This window comes from Apteryx rowi, unplaced genomic scaffold, assembly GCF_003343035.1.
Source record: "Apteryx rowi isolate R43461 unplaced genomic scaffold, aptRow1 scaffold_192, whole genome shotgun sequence".
Classification (NCBI taxonomy): Eukaryota; Metazoa; Chordata; class Aves; order Apterygiformes; family Apterygidae; genus Apteryx; species Apteryx rowi.
The window spans coordinates 739,083-754,441 of NW_020448219.1; the positions used below are offsets into that span (position 1 = coordinate 739,083).

Here is a 15,359-nt window from a genome sequence, read left to right on the forward strand (position 1 = left end):
ATTCACAGGAACAAAGCATCATGACTGGGAACTCTGTATTTAAAGTGAGGTACTCTGAATAGCAATAGCGTATCTGGCTTGTCAGAAGTTAGCCATCTCTTTTTTCTTGACCTTACCCCTCCAAGCCTTCTCTGCTGGTAGTGGGGTTGTCAAATATATCGAAGAATGAATAGAGCTGTGTGTCATTTGTCCATTTTTGGTACTTGAGCTTCTGTCTTGTTCAGCTGGTCTACATATAGATGTTGAAAACGATTTGAAATGTGTTTGCTCCTGTTGAGACTCCAGAATTGTAGCCTCTCTGTATATCACAGAGGCTCTTTTGACAGCAGATGTGTTTCTTATTGGTCTCATGGTCACATCTGAAGGAAGAATTTGAGATTCCTCCTCCAAGCAGTATGTTGGCTATTTTAGTGTCCTATAGCACTTCTGTAAGGTAGAACCTAACTAGGACTCTGTTTACTCTGTGAAATTGGTTCACTTGAGAATTTGTTTTCTTTTGTTCTGTTTTATATTAGTCTGTCTTTTATGCTGTATTCTTGTCTGTCTTCTGTGGCACAGGCTGATAAGAAATTGAAGACTTGTGTAGGCATTGAAGAGGAAGAGTGCTTCTGTGGTGAGCCCATTGCTTGAATTCACACATATGAAGATGAGCCAGATTAAACGAGAGGATTAATTTGTCCTGTGGATGGAGTGTAGTGATAGGTTAGTGGACTTGGAGCTGGAGTCCCTCTGTTCGAGGCTGGCTCATTGGTCTGCATCATAACGGAGGAGCTTGAAAATAAGGGTCACTGTTTAATGAGATGGTGGTCTGTCAAAGAAGGTGACTGATCATGATAGCCTTGATTTTTAGTATTTTTGTGTGTTCTGGACATCACTTCAAGATGGCAGTGGCTGTGTGAGTATTTCTGTATTGGTAGCAACGAAAAGAACAGAAATCCGTTGTTTTGCCCTCATTGTTACTGTTGGATAAGATGATGTGTCTTCTCAATCTGATGTTTTGAAAACATGAAACAGTATCACTAGTTGTGTGGTAGTTATTCCCTCTTTTCCCCCCTTTTTTTGTAGTGGTAACACCACCTGTGCAGCGGTATAGAAGCCGAAGTGTCTACAGCTAATTCATGTAGTCAAAAGCACAGAATGTATTGTACTCCTTTAATGTTAAGGTTTTCATACAGTTAAAAATTAGTTTACTATATATCCTTTTATTTTTCTGYCTCTTAGCTGTGTATAACTTCATTCAAGTGCCTTGTGTGTTTTATTATYTGCGTTCAGTTATTCCCCAGCTTTCCCTACTTGTTTCCTATCTTTAAAATTGTAACTGTCTYCTTTGTCTTTTTTTTTCCTCACCTTTCACATTATCTCTTCAAGGTTTGAGATTCCTTTGTGCTTTTGTGATCCCATAYGACATCAGAACTACTGAGCCTGCCGTGTGCAACTTTGACACTTTTTTAATGATCGCCTTGAGATTTTGTCAGCAACTTTGGATGATTAACCAGTTCTCTGGATATAAATCTGTTGGGTACTAGAAGTCCATTTGTTCACTGATGTCTTTATAAAAATAAAATGTAAAAGGAGGCCATATTATAAAGTATAAGCAAGAAGTGGAGGGGAGCAGAATTATGATTGACAGCCTAATTCTGCATTTCAGGAGTTCTGAATGCTTGATTTGCTAGCATTAATGTTGCACTAAATTAGGGTATTTTTGCATGAGGGTATATGTGTTTAAGCATGAAATCCCTTGCTTCTGTTTGTCCCTATTAAGCAACAGCAACAAAAGAAACAGACAGAAGATGGGTCCAGAGCAAAGCAGAAATAATGGAGTATTTCACCCCTCAAAGGAGAGTGAAATGAGAAGTACAATGAGTAGATGAAGACAAACTCAATGGCCTGAGGCCATGCAATGTGCTGGAGAGGAGAGTCATTCAGGGACCTTTGCTGCTCAGAGTTTCAATCTGTGGTCTCTGAGCGGCACGTATGTCAGAAGTGTTTGACCACCCCTGCTATAGACACAATACTTAATGCTTTTCCCAGAAGAAACCTCCATAGGGCTTTAAAGGGCCACTGTCTAGGATTGTCAGTGCAAATGTTGATCCATCTAAAACTGGAATAATCTGGTTGGGATAGAAATCCCTAAGTAGGAGTGGGACTGGCTAACTTCTTCTGTTAGCTCTTGCACGTCATTATGCATGCCCCCCCCCCCCAAATAAAAGTAATAGCGGTGCTGAATGTTGTACATTTTTCTGCAGGCTGCAGCAGTTAATTATTCCCAGTTTACTGGGTAAATACACACTCTTTTTCCAAAATTGGCCAAATACAGACATATTTTCAAGATACTGTATTGTTTTATTTTCAGTACTTTCAAATCTGCCCTTCCTTTTATTTTGTTTTTAAATTATTTAACCCCTGACTGCCTCTCTGCCCAGCACCCAAAGGCTATAATGAATTTTGAGAGTAATGTTCTCAGAAATCTTGAGAACTGACACTTTATTCGACATATCTCTCCTTTAAGAATTTATCTGTAAACAATGTCTGATAAGACAGAAAGCTCCAGAAATGTTCTTTGGTGTTGTTGCTGGTAGCGGGGCTGAAACGCATGGCCCTTCCCCAAACAGTATTTCAGTGACTAAGCCAACTAGCTCTGCTTGACCCTAAATTTGCATGAATCAAATGTTTTTATGTCCATTCTCTCTGATTGTCCCACCAACTGACCCCAATTAGGTTCCGAGTTTCTTCTATAATATCTAACAGGCAGCCTTACAAAACAGGATATGCATGAAGCTGTTTTGATTGGTTACTCATCGAGGAAATCAGGTTGGGGAACTGGTGAAAAAGAATTCCTGGTCCATATCTGAGGATTGTCTGAAGACCAGTTAGAGACTAATTCAAGTTTCTCTTCTGCCATTTGCGCTGTCCAAATGGAGCTGAAAGTACCATGGCAGTTCTGGAAAAGTGAGATCTAACGTGGACTGACCAACTCTCTCAATATTTTTGATGTATTTATGTGTTGTTTTGGAATTCAGGAATGACTTCTTTTGTTACTACTTAAACATGTTATTTGCAGTTCAGTATCTTTCTTATTGCACTGTAAAGCATGATGACATCTTAAGCAAAGCTGTGACTCTAGTCCATGCTGTACAAAATATGTCAGGATGCATTTCCTGTCCATAGTCMAAAGCAAAATATAGGATGTAATTTTATTTCAAGCTATATGACCTCTGAAYTTTCTACTCTACCACAGATCTTGTGGAGCTACTAGATGCAGCTGCCAGAGTAGTAAGAATACAGAGGTTTAGTCTCTGTAATGGATGTTTAAATAGCCCTGGCTTTATTAGAGGCCAAGTAACTTTAAGCTGCCAAGGAATGTGAAGGCAGTGATCATACTGCTTGTATAGTGATGTTTTTGATGGAAGAGTTGTTCACTGAGCTTGAGTAAGGAAGATGGCAAAACAGGTTTATAAAGTTTATCATTACAAGTATCCCCTAAAACGTGCTGGTAATAATAGAATCGTAGGATTTTTCAGGTCAGCCAGTGGTAAATAGTGTACACATCAGCTTGAATTTTATCACCTTTTGAAGCTAGAACATTTAAGGTTTTGTTTTCATTCCAGCATAACCAGAAAATCTAACGAARGAAATTAGCTTTCATAGGGACGAAGATGTGCACGTGAAGAAGAYAGCAGAATCGTCCTGAATAAAATGTGAAAGTGGTCTGGAGCAAGCAGTTTTCCTGGCTTTGGTGGTTCTGCATTTGTTGAATCTCAGGATCTTTCTTATCTGACTGTGTTTACTGATAAAGGATGAGTGAGTGGGTGGAGGTTCTGCTTTGGACATGCAAGTTGACTTGGATTTTCTATCATGCGTACAATCAGCAGCACATGAAGATGCTAACAGACTAAGTTAGACTTAAGACACCAGTACTAAGTTCACAAAAACAGCCTATGGAGCTCCTCTTTTGTATATGGCCTACAGAGGGCGATGGTCACTGACAGAACTGAAGTTAGTGACCATCTTAATATTTATCAAGGTCATTAGGGCTGTAGGGGTCTTGTCTGGCATAGTGTCCATAGACGTCCATCAGCACATCCATTTCTTTGTTTCTCAGTATGGCCTCAAGAACTTGTTGTGATATCTGTTATGTTCCATGTTGACAGGGACAAATTGACTCTTTCAAAGACTGGTTGGAAGGGGCCTGACATGAAGCCTCAGAGTTTTGGGGGAGCTTGGAAGAATTTTTTTTAGTCTCCATCAGCCTGATCTCCATTAAGTGGAAACTTTGTTTTGGGGAGCTTATATTGTGCAATAAACTTAATTTGCCTTTCTCACTTAAGTACCAGAACTTCTAATATTTGCTATGACTTTGTAGAGTCTGTGGGATAAATATAAATTGACATCAGTGAATAAAGTTAGAAGGCATGTTTACTTTGCTTAGCTATGAACACAAATTAAGGCCCAACCTTCTTGAAAAAAATAATTTTTCACAGTCAAATTTTAACAGAAATAAAGCTCTTATTTTTCAGATCTGTTGCCCTTGTTCAGCTTAACTACTACAGTAAATGGTTTTACTCCTAAAATATTTTCTTTCACCTTTTTATAGGGTGATGATGGACTTTCTCAACTTTTTCCCTGAACTTATCTTTTGTTTCTTTAAACCAAAGTAGACTGTTGTTTCAGCAGCATTGCATAAGGAAGTAAAACAAGACTTTGGGATGTGGTGTTTTTCACAGGAATTGTGCATGATATCCCTTTTGCAGAACTCTAATCTTTATGCAGGCATAGACATGAAGAAGTATTTAACAAGACTGAATTATTGCCAAAACCTGTCTTCAGATGGACAAATTATCACCTGCTCAAATTGGTGTATATGCATATGAGTTCAGTCTCTGACATGTTTAAAATAACTGGGAGTTGTACATGAAGAATTCTTTCCAAAAGAACCTCAGTCATGCTGTTAACACTCATACAATTCAGATACAACATGGAAACCAAAGGAATCCAATATAAGTTCTGTAGTCATGGTAACTGTCATCTTATAATCATGTCCTCTTTTACTGCCTTGCTTGCAGACCCTGAACCTGCTATTGGCAAATGATAGTGTCTTACTAACTTCAGTTCAGTCTTTCTGTTCCTCAAGTAGCCCCCAATGAGAGTGGTTAGGTAGTCATGTAAAGACTGGAGTTCTTTACCCAATGCTGTTGTTGGCTTATGGTTAAGATGGAAGAAATTACTTAAATGTAATAATAAACAGCACCTTCAGTTTAGGTGGGGAAACTCAAATGTCTATTGCTGGAGATGCTAGAAATTGACAGTATGTAAAGACGTAGAACATGCGTGCGTATGGGTGAGAGATTGCGCAAATATGTTCTCTGTTCCTTGTTGTAGCAGATTTATTGTTCTTATGTGAAGGGAGCAGATACTGGGTATGTGTGATATATATATTTTTATATATATGTATATATATGCGGGACAAAATGCATCTTAGAAACTTTAGCAGGTGATTAAACCCCGTACTTCAAATGTGTACTTGCTAGCTTTCCCCGAATGGTGGTAATCTAGATTTTCATGTAAAAGTTTTCGTATAACATATAAAGAAGGATCTAATGAACCTTCCTGAGGGCTTAAGGGACCTGCTGGATGGGCTTGGCCTATTTTGGCCATACTTTTTAAGAGACATGAGCATAAATCTGAAGAAGGTTTTGTGTAAGTGATTTTTATGCTTTATGTTGTGATTAATTCATGCTTCTCTAGAGAACAGCAAGAGACATAGTGAAATGGTATCTGCGTTTTTATGACTAAAGCTATGTCCAGCAAAATAGTTCTTTAAAAGCTGTACTCTTAACAGTTGATGTTATAAGGTAGAATGAGTGCTTTCCTTCAGAACATGTGACAAAGCCTGGGAAGGAGGCTGAAATCAGTGGAGCAAAATTTGCTGATTCTTGCCTGTGACAGCAGGGAATGCCTGGCCAGCAGCTGTTCGGAATCTGCTTTGATGCTCAGACCAGGTATTGCCTTAGACCAGCACAGGGGTTTTCTGCCAGTTCTGCTTCTGGAAGCAAACACATGAAATACCCAACCACCTGACTAAGTAAAGCATGCACTTGTCTCACCATATGTGCACTGTTTATGCTATTCAGGAAATTTAAGTTGCTTTCCTCAATCCAGCTATATGAGGCTTAGGTGAAAAGTTAACTGGTGTATTTATTATCTTATAAAGCTGTTATAAGTTCTGGTTGAGCTGATCTCACTCTATTAGTTGCTGATAGTGCCAAAATAGTAAGTTGGAATGGTATTTTGCTTCTCTCCAGCACCTTTAAATTTATAAACTTGACTTTTAGAATCTTGTTAGATATGCAAAAAAAGTAACTTCTTCCTTTTATTTTGTTTTTTCCTGGCAGTGTTTTAGAGCACTTTGCTGCAAGGGACCACCACCACCACGACCCGAATATGACTTGGTTTGCATAGGCCTCACTGGTTCTGGCAAGACAAGTCTTCTCTCACAGCTTTGCAGTGAAAGTGCAGAGAATATAGTGTCTACCACAGGTAGGAAGAATACTGCCTTTATTCCATGGTGTGCTGTAACATTGCTTATGGGTAACCTCAAAAACACATAGCATATGCAATGGAGAACTTCAGCTTTGTATCCTGTTTTTAAAAATACATAATTGATAGTTTTGAAGTTAACTTTACTTGTTCAGAGTCTGATAATATAATGGGGAATGTTCATGAAAGCATGCAGTTTGCAGTATGTTGAAAGTCAGAACGTACATTGTGGTGTAATAACGTAGAACCTTTGGAAATGGACTGTATCAGTCTACCATGGACATCAAAGGTTTCTTTCTTTTTTCTTTTTGTTTTTTAAGCAGTCTTGTTACAGAAACAGAAAAGAGGAGGAAATGTGATATAAACCAGAATGGGATAGTGAAACTATGCAACTTATATTAGGATTTATTTCTTCTCATACTTGGTCGGTACTGCTCTGTGGTATATGCTAGTAACCAAAAGAATAATGTAAATGTTTATTTCTCGTGAAAATGTTTTCTTTTAGATCAACAAAGAGACTTGTTTATGTAGTAAAGGCAGATTGAGATCAGAGAATAAATTTACAAAAGGTTATGGTGGTATTAAGAAGATAGATAAAAATGGACACAGCCACAACTAAAGGCACTTAAGTGAAAAAATTTCAGTGTGCATACTGATACGGATGAACCAGAATGCCTAATATTGAAAGGGTACTTTGACACCACCCTCTCCCTTCCCTGCCCCCCCCCCCCAAAAAAAAATATATATATAGTAGAGTGAGAAAAAGGAATATCTGACTGYAGAGTTCAGAAAGAGGACAGATTAGGTCATAGAGATGGAAGAAATCTGTTTGTGTGGCTACAGTGATTTTAGTGGGGTTGATTTGCTGAGGGAGGAGATAGTGGATGTTGTGCGAGTAACTTATGTATATAGTTATATGGCTTTATATTGTACTTAGGGTTCATGGGCTTGAATTTTATATGATTGTCCCTTAGCAACCCTAACTGGTTTTCGGTGTATCTTTGTTTAAATTTCAAGGACATAAGGCTATTAAATAAAACTAAGTCAACAAAATAAAACAGGTACAAGAAAATACTGTTTCTTCTGCAATGCATAATTAACCCATTGAGTTCACTGCCTTCACAGTTGTATTATTAGGAATTCTAAAGCRATCTGACACTTCTTTGTGTGGAGAAGATGTCAGTGCCAAACTTGAAAGGTTAGAAGGAAATCACTGAGCAATTCAGTCTTTTTTTTCCTCCTTAGCTTTATCTTTAAAGTTCAGTTGAAATTAGTGCAAATTAAACTTTAACGCTTTGGACTCTGAAAGATTTAGTAACAGCAATATAAATAGCAATGTAGCTCTCAAGCAATAATGAAAATATGATTTATTTGATTTATTTCCAAATTACATTTCTATGTTTCTAGATAGTTGCAACAAAATACTATTGTGTAGTTAGGCAACTTGAGCAATGAAGATGGACTTTGGAGAAAATTAGGCAGCGTCCCAATCAAAATGACACATATTTAAGTCATTCAGTTTATCAGAATAAATCTATCCATCTGTACCAGTAAATGCTATATTAAAAGATGTAATTAGAAATCCAAGAATCCAGTGTGGCAGCTTCTCCACTCAGTTTTCAAACTATAACCCATATTTTTGCCTTTCTCATCAGTGCCGTTCAAGTCCATCCTGGTTTTTACTTCTTTCTAGGATTTATTTTTAAGAAAACAACAAACAAGCTATTGCATAATTATTCCCTCCAGATTTTCTTGCACTTTCCTCTACARCATCTAGTACTGACCAGGGTTGGAGTTAGAGTACTAGAATATCATATTGGTCTGATATGGGTGAACAAATCCCTTGTTTCTGTTAAATGACAGCTAATAAACCTGGAATGACACACTTCAGTGACACTCTCTTCAATTATAGGAAAATAATAAAGTGTTTTATAAAGCTTTTTTGTTTCAAGATATAAAAGGCTAATAGAGGATTCATAGATGCTTTTAATGTGTTTGTAGCCATTTTTATACATATGACTCAGGTCTGTAAAAAGTTCTTTCTGTTAATAATATGAATAGATACGCTTAACACTTTAATTGTAACCAAAAACTGTGAAGTTTAAATATAAGAAAGCAGTAATTAGAATTGTACATTGTCTTCCATGTCTCCTAAAAATTGTGGAAGGATCACATCATATTACTGGTCATTTGAAATTTAAACTTCAGTTCCAGACACCTTAAAAGGTGATTTTTATAAAGATGTACTTAATACTAAATCCCTGCCAAATGGTGGATGGCTTGGATGTAAGTTTTATGCTGAATTTAATATATTGCAGCTATTAAAAAGTGTATTTGCTAATTTCATAGTTCTTACTGATCTTTTCTTTTCTCTTATAACTGATACTTTTAATCATCTTATTTAGGCTGAGAATTTTCCACGCAAAATCCTGGTGAACAAGATAGACTTTCCTGAATGTATGCAACTGATTTCAAATGTCCTCTTTAACAAATAACTTACTAATATTCTTTATTTCTGTTTTTAGGTTTTAGCATAAAAGCAGTGCCATTCCAGAATGCCATCTTGAATGTAAAAGAACTTGGAGGTATAACACTTAATCATTTATTCATTTGATTATAAGAAGCTATACTCATCAAATTGTTTGTTCTTTTGAATATAAAAATGATGAATCAGCGTGGCTTGAATTTATTTAAAATTTGAGTTACAGCACAGCAGTTAAAGTTGAGAAAAATGGAGCAAATACTGATTTAAAAAAAAAGTAAAAAGTTGGAGGAGTGGAAGGCAGATAGTGTTTTGTATCTTCTTAGTTATTTCTTGGATTGCAGAGGTTAAGCCATGAAAAAATGGAAACTGAGGCTATAATTGTAGTACAGCTCATACAGCAGCTCAGGAAAGTGTTTCCTGTACTTATTATATGTAAGAACTTTTACTTATGAGCAACTGCTTGGCAAACTATGCGAGTACGGAAGTATTTTTGGCAGAACCAATGTGTTTGCTGCACCACTAAAAGTGTTGCAAGGGTAGCCAACTTCCAATGGATTATATATTCATTGAAATCTATTATCTTGTATTTATTGGGTTTAGGAGGATTGGGTGTGTGGTTTTTTTTTTTAATCTGTCTTTACTCAGGTAAGCTATTTGGCTGCCAAATACTGTGGCTCTGTTCCTCCTTCAAATTGATGTGAAAGATGTGCACACACAAAATGAGAAACAGCTACGTAAGCAAAAAGTCCTTACATAAAGTCCCTACAGAAAAGTCCCTATATATATCTTCTGCCTCTCAAAATACAGACATGCTGGTTAACTTCTTATTTCTCTGTTGTGAGGCTGTTTGATTAGCCAGTGTCAGACCTTGAGTCTTAAGTGGTCAAGAGGTAACTGTTAAAAGGAAAGGGTGAAAACATTTTCCTATTGGGTGTTCTTGTGGGGTCTAGTTTCATCTAGTGTTCTTCTAATTAAAGAACCATATACATCTTCTTCATATTCTAGAACTTCTGTAGATCTTCTTTATATTCTACATAAATACAGTAGAATGAATCACAAGGATGTTCATTAGATTTTCAGCAAGGCTGAAACTTGTCTTAAGTGCTCTGAGGAATAAATTAGCTTGGTTCTCAAAGGAAGCTTTGCTATAAAATCAAGTTTTATGATGTCTGTCTTATCTGAGACTGTTTTTAGAAAGCTTCCAGATAAGCATGCATTAAAAGGAGAGTGTTTCCTCTTTACTGCTATAGGTCCATGTGTATGCTTGTTTGCTCATGTATCCTGTAAAGAAAGCGGAAGTTTTCTTTAGTAAATGGAGCACAGCACAGGTATAGTGGTGGTTCTGCTTAAGTATGTAACATGCACTTGGGTAATTTTTTGTTTTTTGAAATAGGACAAATCATTTGCAGCCCAGTTTATACATTTTTCTATCTCTGCTATTAAATGTATAATGAGGATGTATAAATGCAGTTTTAGTATCAACTGAGTCTGAGTATTCCATAGCAGATTCTCTTTAGAGTCTGTTCCTTAGACTGAGTTTAGGCTTATCATATAAATTTTATTTTATGTGTGTATGTGTGTCTTGAGAAACCTTATCTCAGTGAAGTGCTTTGATATCTCATGACAGGATGTCCTRAAGAAATCCAGAATACTTGATTTCCTCCTCTGTTTATTTCTTTTCCCGTTAACTATGAATGTTTGTATGTCCGTCCTTAGAGATGGTGTCATCTGTTTTTTTCTACAAGATGTTGTTGGGGAAAAATGCTAGTTTTGATAGGCTTTTCCTTGCCTAAGAAAGAGAGCTAAGCCAGACTTCCAAACGTTTCCCAAATTGTTGTTCAGTATTTAATCTTCTAATTGAGAGAAGTGTTTCTGTGTGGTCAAGGTAAAGCCTCAGCTTTCTGGAGTATTCCTGGTTTCTTTGTTGGTGCTCTCTGAAAATGTAGAAATGAATCTGACATTTAATAATGTTTCCATTCTGCTTCACTGCTAAATTTTATTTTGGGGTTTCTGGTTCTGATGTTAAGGAAGAGAGGCCTATGGTTTTGTTGTTATTCCTGTTTTTTTGCCTTCAGTTGTTAAAGTATTGTTACCTAAGTTCTGTTTTCTCTGCTGTGGAGGTCTTGTCCAGGCATTTATTCTTAGAAACTTGGAGGAAGGTAGAAAGCCATCTGTTTTTAATGATCACTGTTCATTGTTATAAGCTATTCAAAGGGTGAAGTTCTATTTAGTTTTAATTTTGATACTCTATTTTAAAACTCTACCTTTTAGGTTTAGGTAACTGAAATTTGCAAACTTTATATGTCTTTATACAGCAAAGTTTTCATAGCCAATAGTTAAACAACTTACGACAAAAATAATACTTTTTTAGGTTCTTACATTCAGCGGCCAAGCAGTTATGTGAAACAGATGCTGACTGCATAGTATTCTTTTTCTTTGGCTGAAGTAGTATCCTTCCTTGAGGTCGAAGATGGTGCTAGTTTTTACCATGCTGGTTGCCTTCTGGAGCTGCTAATGAAGCCAGGGTTTTGTTTCTTCATTTCTGTAGGGATTAAAAATTTTCATGCAAAGCATATGGAAAACAGTCTCTTTCCCATTGTCTGTTTCTGGTCTGATTATCTGTTCATCAGTCTTTAGGATTAACTAGGGACATGGAATAAAGTTTGCTGTGCTCTTTTGCAGAAATTTTGCTTTCAAGTACATGATATCAAAATACTAAAACCAAAAATGAATTCCTTTTTTTGTTGTTGTGGTGGTGGTGGTGACTTATACCCTAGTAATTTTTATTGGATTAATGCTTTTGTTTTATAAGCAAGACTAGCTTCCTACAAGAAATCATGTTTTTATCCAATTTCACAAGTGTTAAAAGCTTTGTTTAAAAAGGTAGAATTAGATCCTGAATCAGTAAGAATGCATGTGTGTATATGTATGTATATATATCTTTCAAATCAAACACAGACATGCTTGAATTATTTGAAAAGCAGCTCTTGCTTTATTTACTGATCAAGTTTAACTTCCCATTCTCCAAGTTTCTATTTTGATATACCAGTAATCCCTTCCTCCTCTCAGAGAAATAAAAAAGATACCATTTTCTTCCCAAAACTTAATCCATAAAAGAGTATATGTGATTTAGATTATTGTGAGGATGCATCATGCCTTAGCCCACATGCTTTCAAAACGTATTCTTATCAGTATAGTTGGAATATTTCTATATTACTCAACTTAAACTTAGTAACAGTACAGGAAGAAATTACAGACTTGATTGTTTCCTGTTACAGTGCAGCAATCTCTGGGAAATATGGATGAAATTGTGGGTGATGAATGTAAGGGAAAGTGGGTAAAGACTGTAAAAATAAGGTAGATGCTAACATTTATTGTTCAAAAGTGTCTAATAGGTTTTTGCTGAAAGAAGCTTGTGATACTGAATGCTGAGGTCTATTCTCAAGACAGATAATTCAGGGGCAATGACAAGGTGCAGCTTTTGCTTTGTTTCTACCAAGTGTCTCTTCCAACCTGGAGGCACAATGCCTGAAACTACCATTTATCAGTATGTTTATTCAGTCATTCACTGTTACAATGCGGTAAATGAAATGCTGAGTAATAGTGTCGTAACGTGGATACTTATTCAGGTCTAAATCAAGATTACAGACYCATTCCAGAGACCATCTAATAATTTACAGCTTTAAAAAAAAGGCAGAATAAATTATTTTGTAGTTTAAATTTGCCACCTTGTAAATGTAGGCTTACAATCACAGAATCACAGAATGGTTGAGGTTGGAAGAGACCCCTGGAGATCAYCTAGTCCAACCCCCCTGCTCAAGCAGGGTCACCTAGAGCACRTTGCACAGGATTGCATCCAGGCGTGTTTTGAATATCTCCAGAGAAGGAGTCTCCACAACCTCTCTGGACAACCTGTTCCAGTGCTCTGTCACCCTCACAGTGAAAAAGTATTTCCTCATGTTCAGATGGAACTGCCTGTGTTTCAGTTTGTGCCCGTTGCCTCGCACCCTGTCGCTCAGCACCACTGAAAAGAGTCTGGTCCCATCCTCTTGACACCCTCCCTTCAGATATTTGTACACGTTGATAAGATCTCCTCTCAGCCTTCTCTTCTCCAGGCTAAACAGGCCCAGCTCTCTCAGTCTTTCCTCATAGGAGAGATGCTCCAGTCCCCTAATCATCTTAGTRGCTGTTCGCTGGACTCTCTCCAGTAGTGCCACATCCCTCTTGTACTGGGGAGCCCAGAAACTACTGTTGAGATGCCTTTTGCTTACTACTGAGCCTAGTCAAATTTAAATGAATGACTTTGGATGTGGATAGCTCTGTTTTTCCTTACCAAGTTTAAAAATATTAACACGCTATAGCATTTAGTAACTTTCTYTGTTTTATGTACTATAATATATTGTTGTATGTTTAAGATTTTTTTTTAATCTACCCAAAGGCCTTTTCCACAAGCATAGAGAATCAACATGTTGTCTGTTCATCTTTTGAATTTCTTTTAAGATGAAATATATAACTGTTTAGGGAGAACAGAGTGGTTAATACCTGGCATACTCAAATTTCCATTCAGTTGAGCATTCCTAGGAAAAGAGAGATAAAAGAACTGTCTTCCCCACTACTGCTTTTCCTTAAGCTTCATGACCAGCATAATAAATTCACACTCTTAGACCATCTAAACTAATTGTCTAGGTGAGAACTCCAGAGCAAATAACTTTAAATAGGACTGGTTAAATACAACATGTGTATTTTGCCTTAATTTGGAAGTAAAGAACAAAAGACAAGAGAGTAGGAGGAGAGTCACACTGTCATGCAAGCCAAATTGAATGGAAAATATGAACCCCTAGAGAAGACTTCAACAGATGTCAGGTAGCATCTGCCTTCAGAAAAAATGAGGAAGGAGGARGAAAATTATGTTGGCCTATTGATTAGATTTTAATGTTTAAATTGTTTATAGCAAAACCACCCTCCTTTCTTGTTCTATAGGGAAAGAGGGAAGTACTGAACAACCTTCCAACAACATAGCGTGGCAGAGTAGCTAACATCTCATCTGTTTAGTCATCAGAAAACTGATCCCACACGTAAATACCAGCCTAAGTCATCCTTACAGGGGCATACTAAAACGAAGCAATAAAATCTCCTTACTGCATTTGTCTAAAAGGCAGTTGACACCTCTACAAAATCTGGTCATGGAGTGCATGTAATGCCATCTGAGACATATCTGCATCTAACAGCTTACAGAACATCTTAACAGATGAAATTTTTAGATGACCCTGATGAGCTATACAAGCTGTGAGTCGCACAGGACATTCAGCTTCCAAAAGTATTAAAGATAGATCTGTTTGCTATCAGTCATAGTCAGCATTCTGTTCAAATGGTGTCTAAGCCTTGGCTGTTTCATGTGGTTTCCTCATTTCACAGATAAGAGGGATCACTTACACCTGTTTACTGATCATATGAGCTTGAGTCCTGAGGAAATTCAAATAAGCGTTCAGCAATAGTGATCTTTACCCTGTTCTTCAGAAACATTCTGCTTTTTCCGTCGTTAGTCTTTTACTCTGTGACAACCCATTGCATATCCGATTCAAAACAAATAGGTGCCACATGAACAACAACTGTCAAAGCTCAAGCTGCAACAAAGTAAGCCAAAAAACCTTCTTGCTGTTTTTTGGTGGTTTTTGTAGCGAGAAAAGTGCAACATTTTTAGCAAACTTGTTTCCGACAAAACTTAAAACTCTGTTTTCTTCATGCTGTTTTCTTCAGACTAACCCAAAGGACGGAGTACAGCAGTCTAATTTATCAGCAGAAAGGATAATGCCCACATTTTCGGAATCTCCCCCCCCCCCCCCAAAAAAAAAAAAAAGGTTTTGATTTCTCACTGCCAGCTATTCTTTCCTCTGCCCTAGGGAACTTACTGTGTGTTTGTGCCTTTGAAAGGAAAAATGAAAAAAATAGGGTGGGAGGACTCTGAGAACTGCTGCCGTACATGAAGTTCAGTTCAGTGTGCTATGCCACCTACTGCAAACCATTGAAGTTTCAGACTTTGAAATTGTTAGAGCGTATTGCATGGCATATTGCATGTCAGTTGTATTTTTATGTTCCTTTTAAAATAATCTATAAGTGTCTCCTGAACGGAGCAGGAGATCTTTGTTTTAAATTGCATGTTTTTTAGGATGACAGTAGAATATACATGCCTGAAAAGATCAAATTGATTTTTCGCAGGCAAGTGTAAATATGGTGTTTTTATAATTTCTGAGTGCTTGCAATCTAAATATTATTCTAACGGTTTTAAATATCAGAATAGGTGGAGATTCAAAGTTGGTGACAGCACCTGTATTAGGTA

At 37.0% G+C, this 15,359-nt stretch overlaps 1 protein-coding gene across 6 annotated transcripts in view; it reads left to right on the forward strand.

The window, feature by feature from the left end:
* The window catches only part of ARL15 (ADP ribosylation factor like GTPase 15), a 219,537-nt gene that overhangs the window by 65,304 nt on the left and 138,874 nt on the right, over positions 1-15,359 (forward strand). For all 6 annotated transcript variants that reach the window (XR_003252990.1, XM_026062714.1, XM_026062716.1 and 3 more), the window contains 2 exons: positions 6,393-6,537; positions 9,063-9,122. Coding sequence is in view for 5 of the 6 variants with exons in the window: in XM_026062714.1 (XP_025918499.1) it covers positions 6,393-6,537; positions 9,063-9,122 (205 nt within the window). In the remaining variant the exon portion in view is untranslated. The remainder of the gene's footprint in view (positions 1-6,392; positions 6,538-9,062; positions 9,123-15,359) is intronic.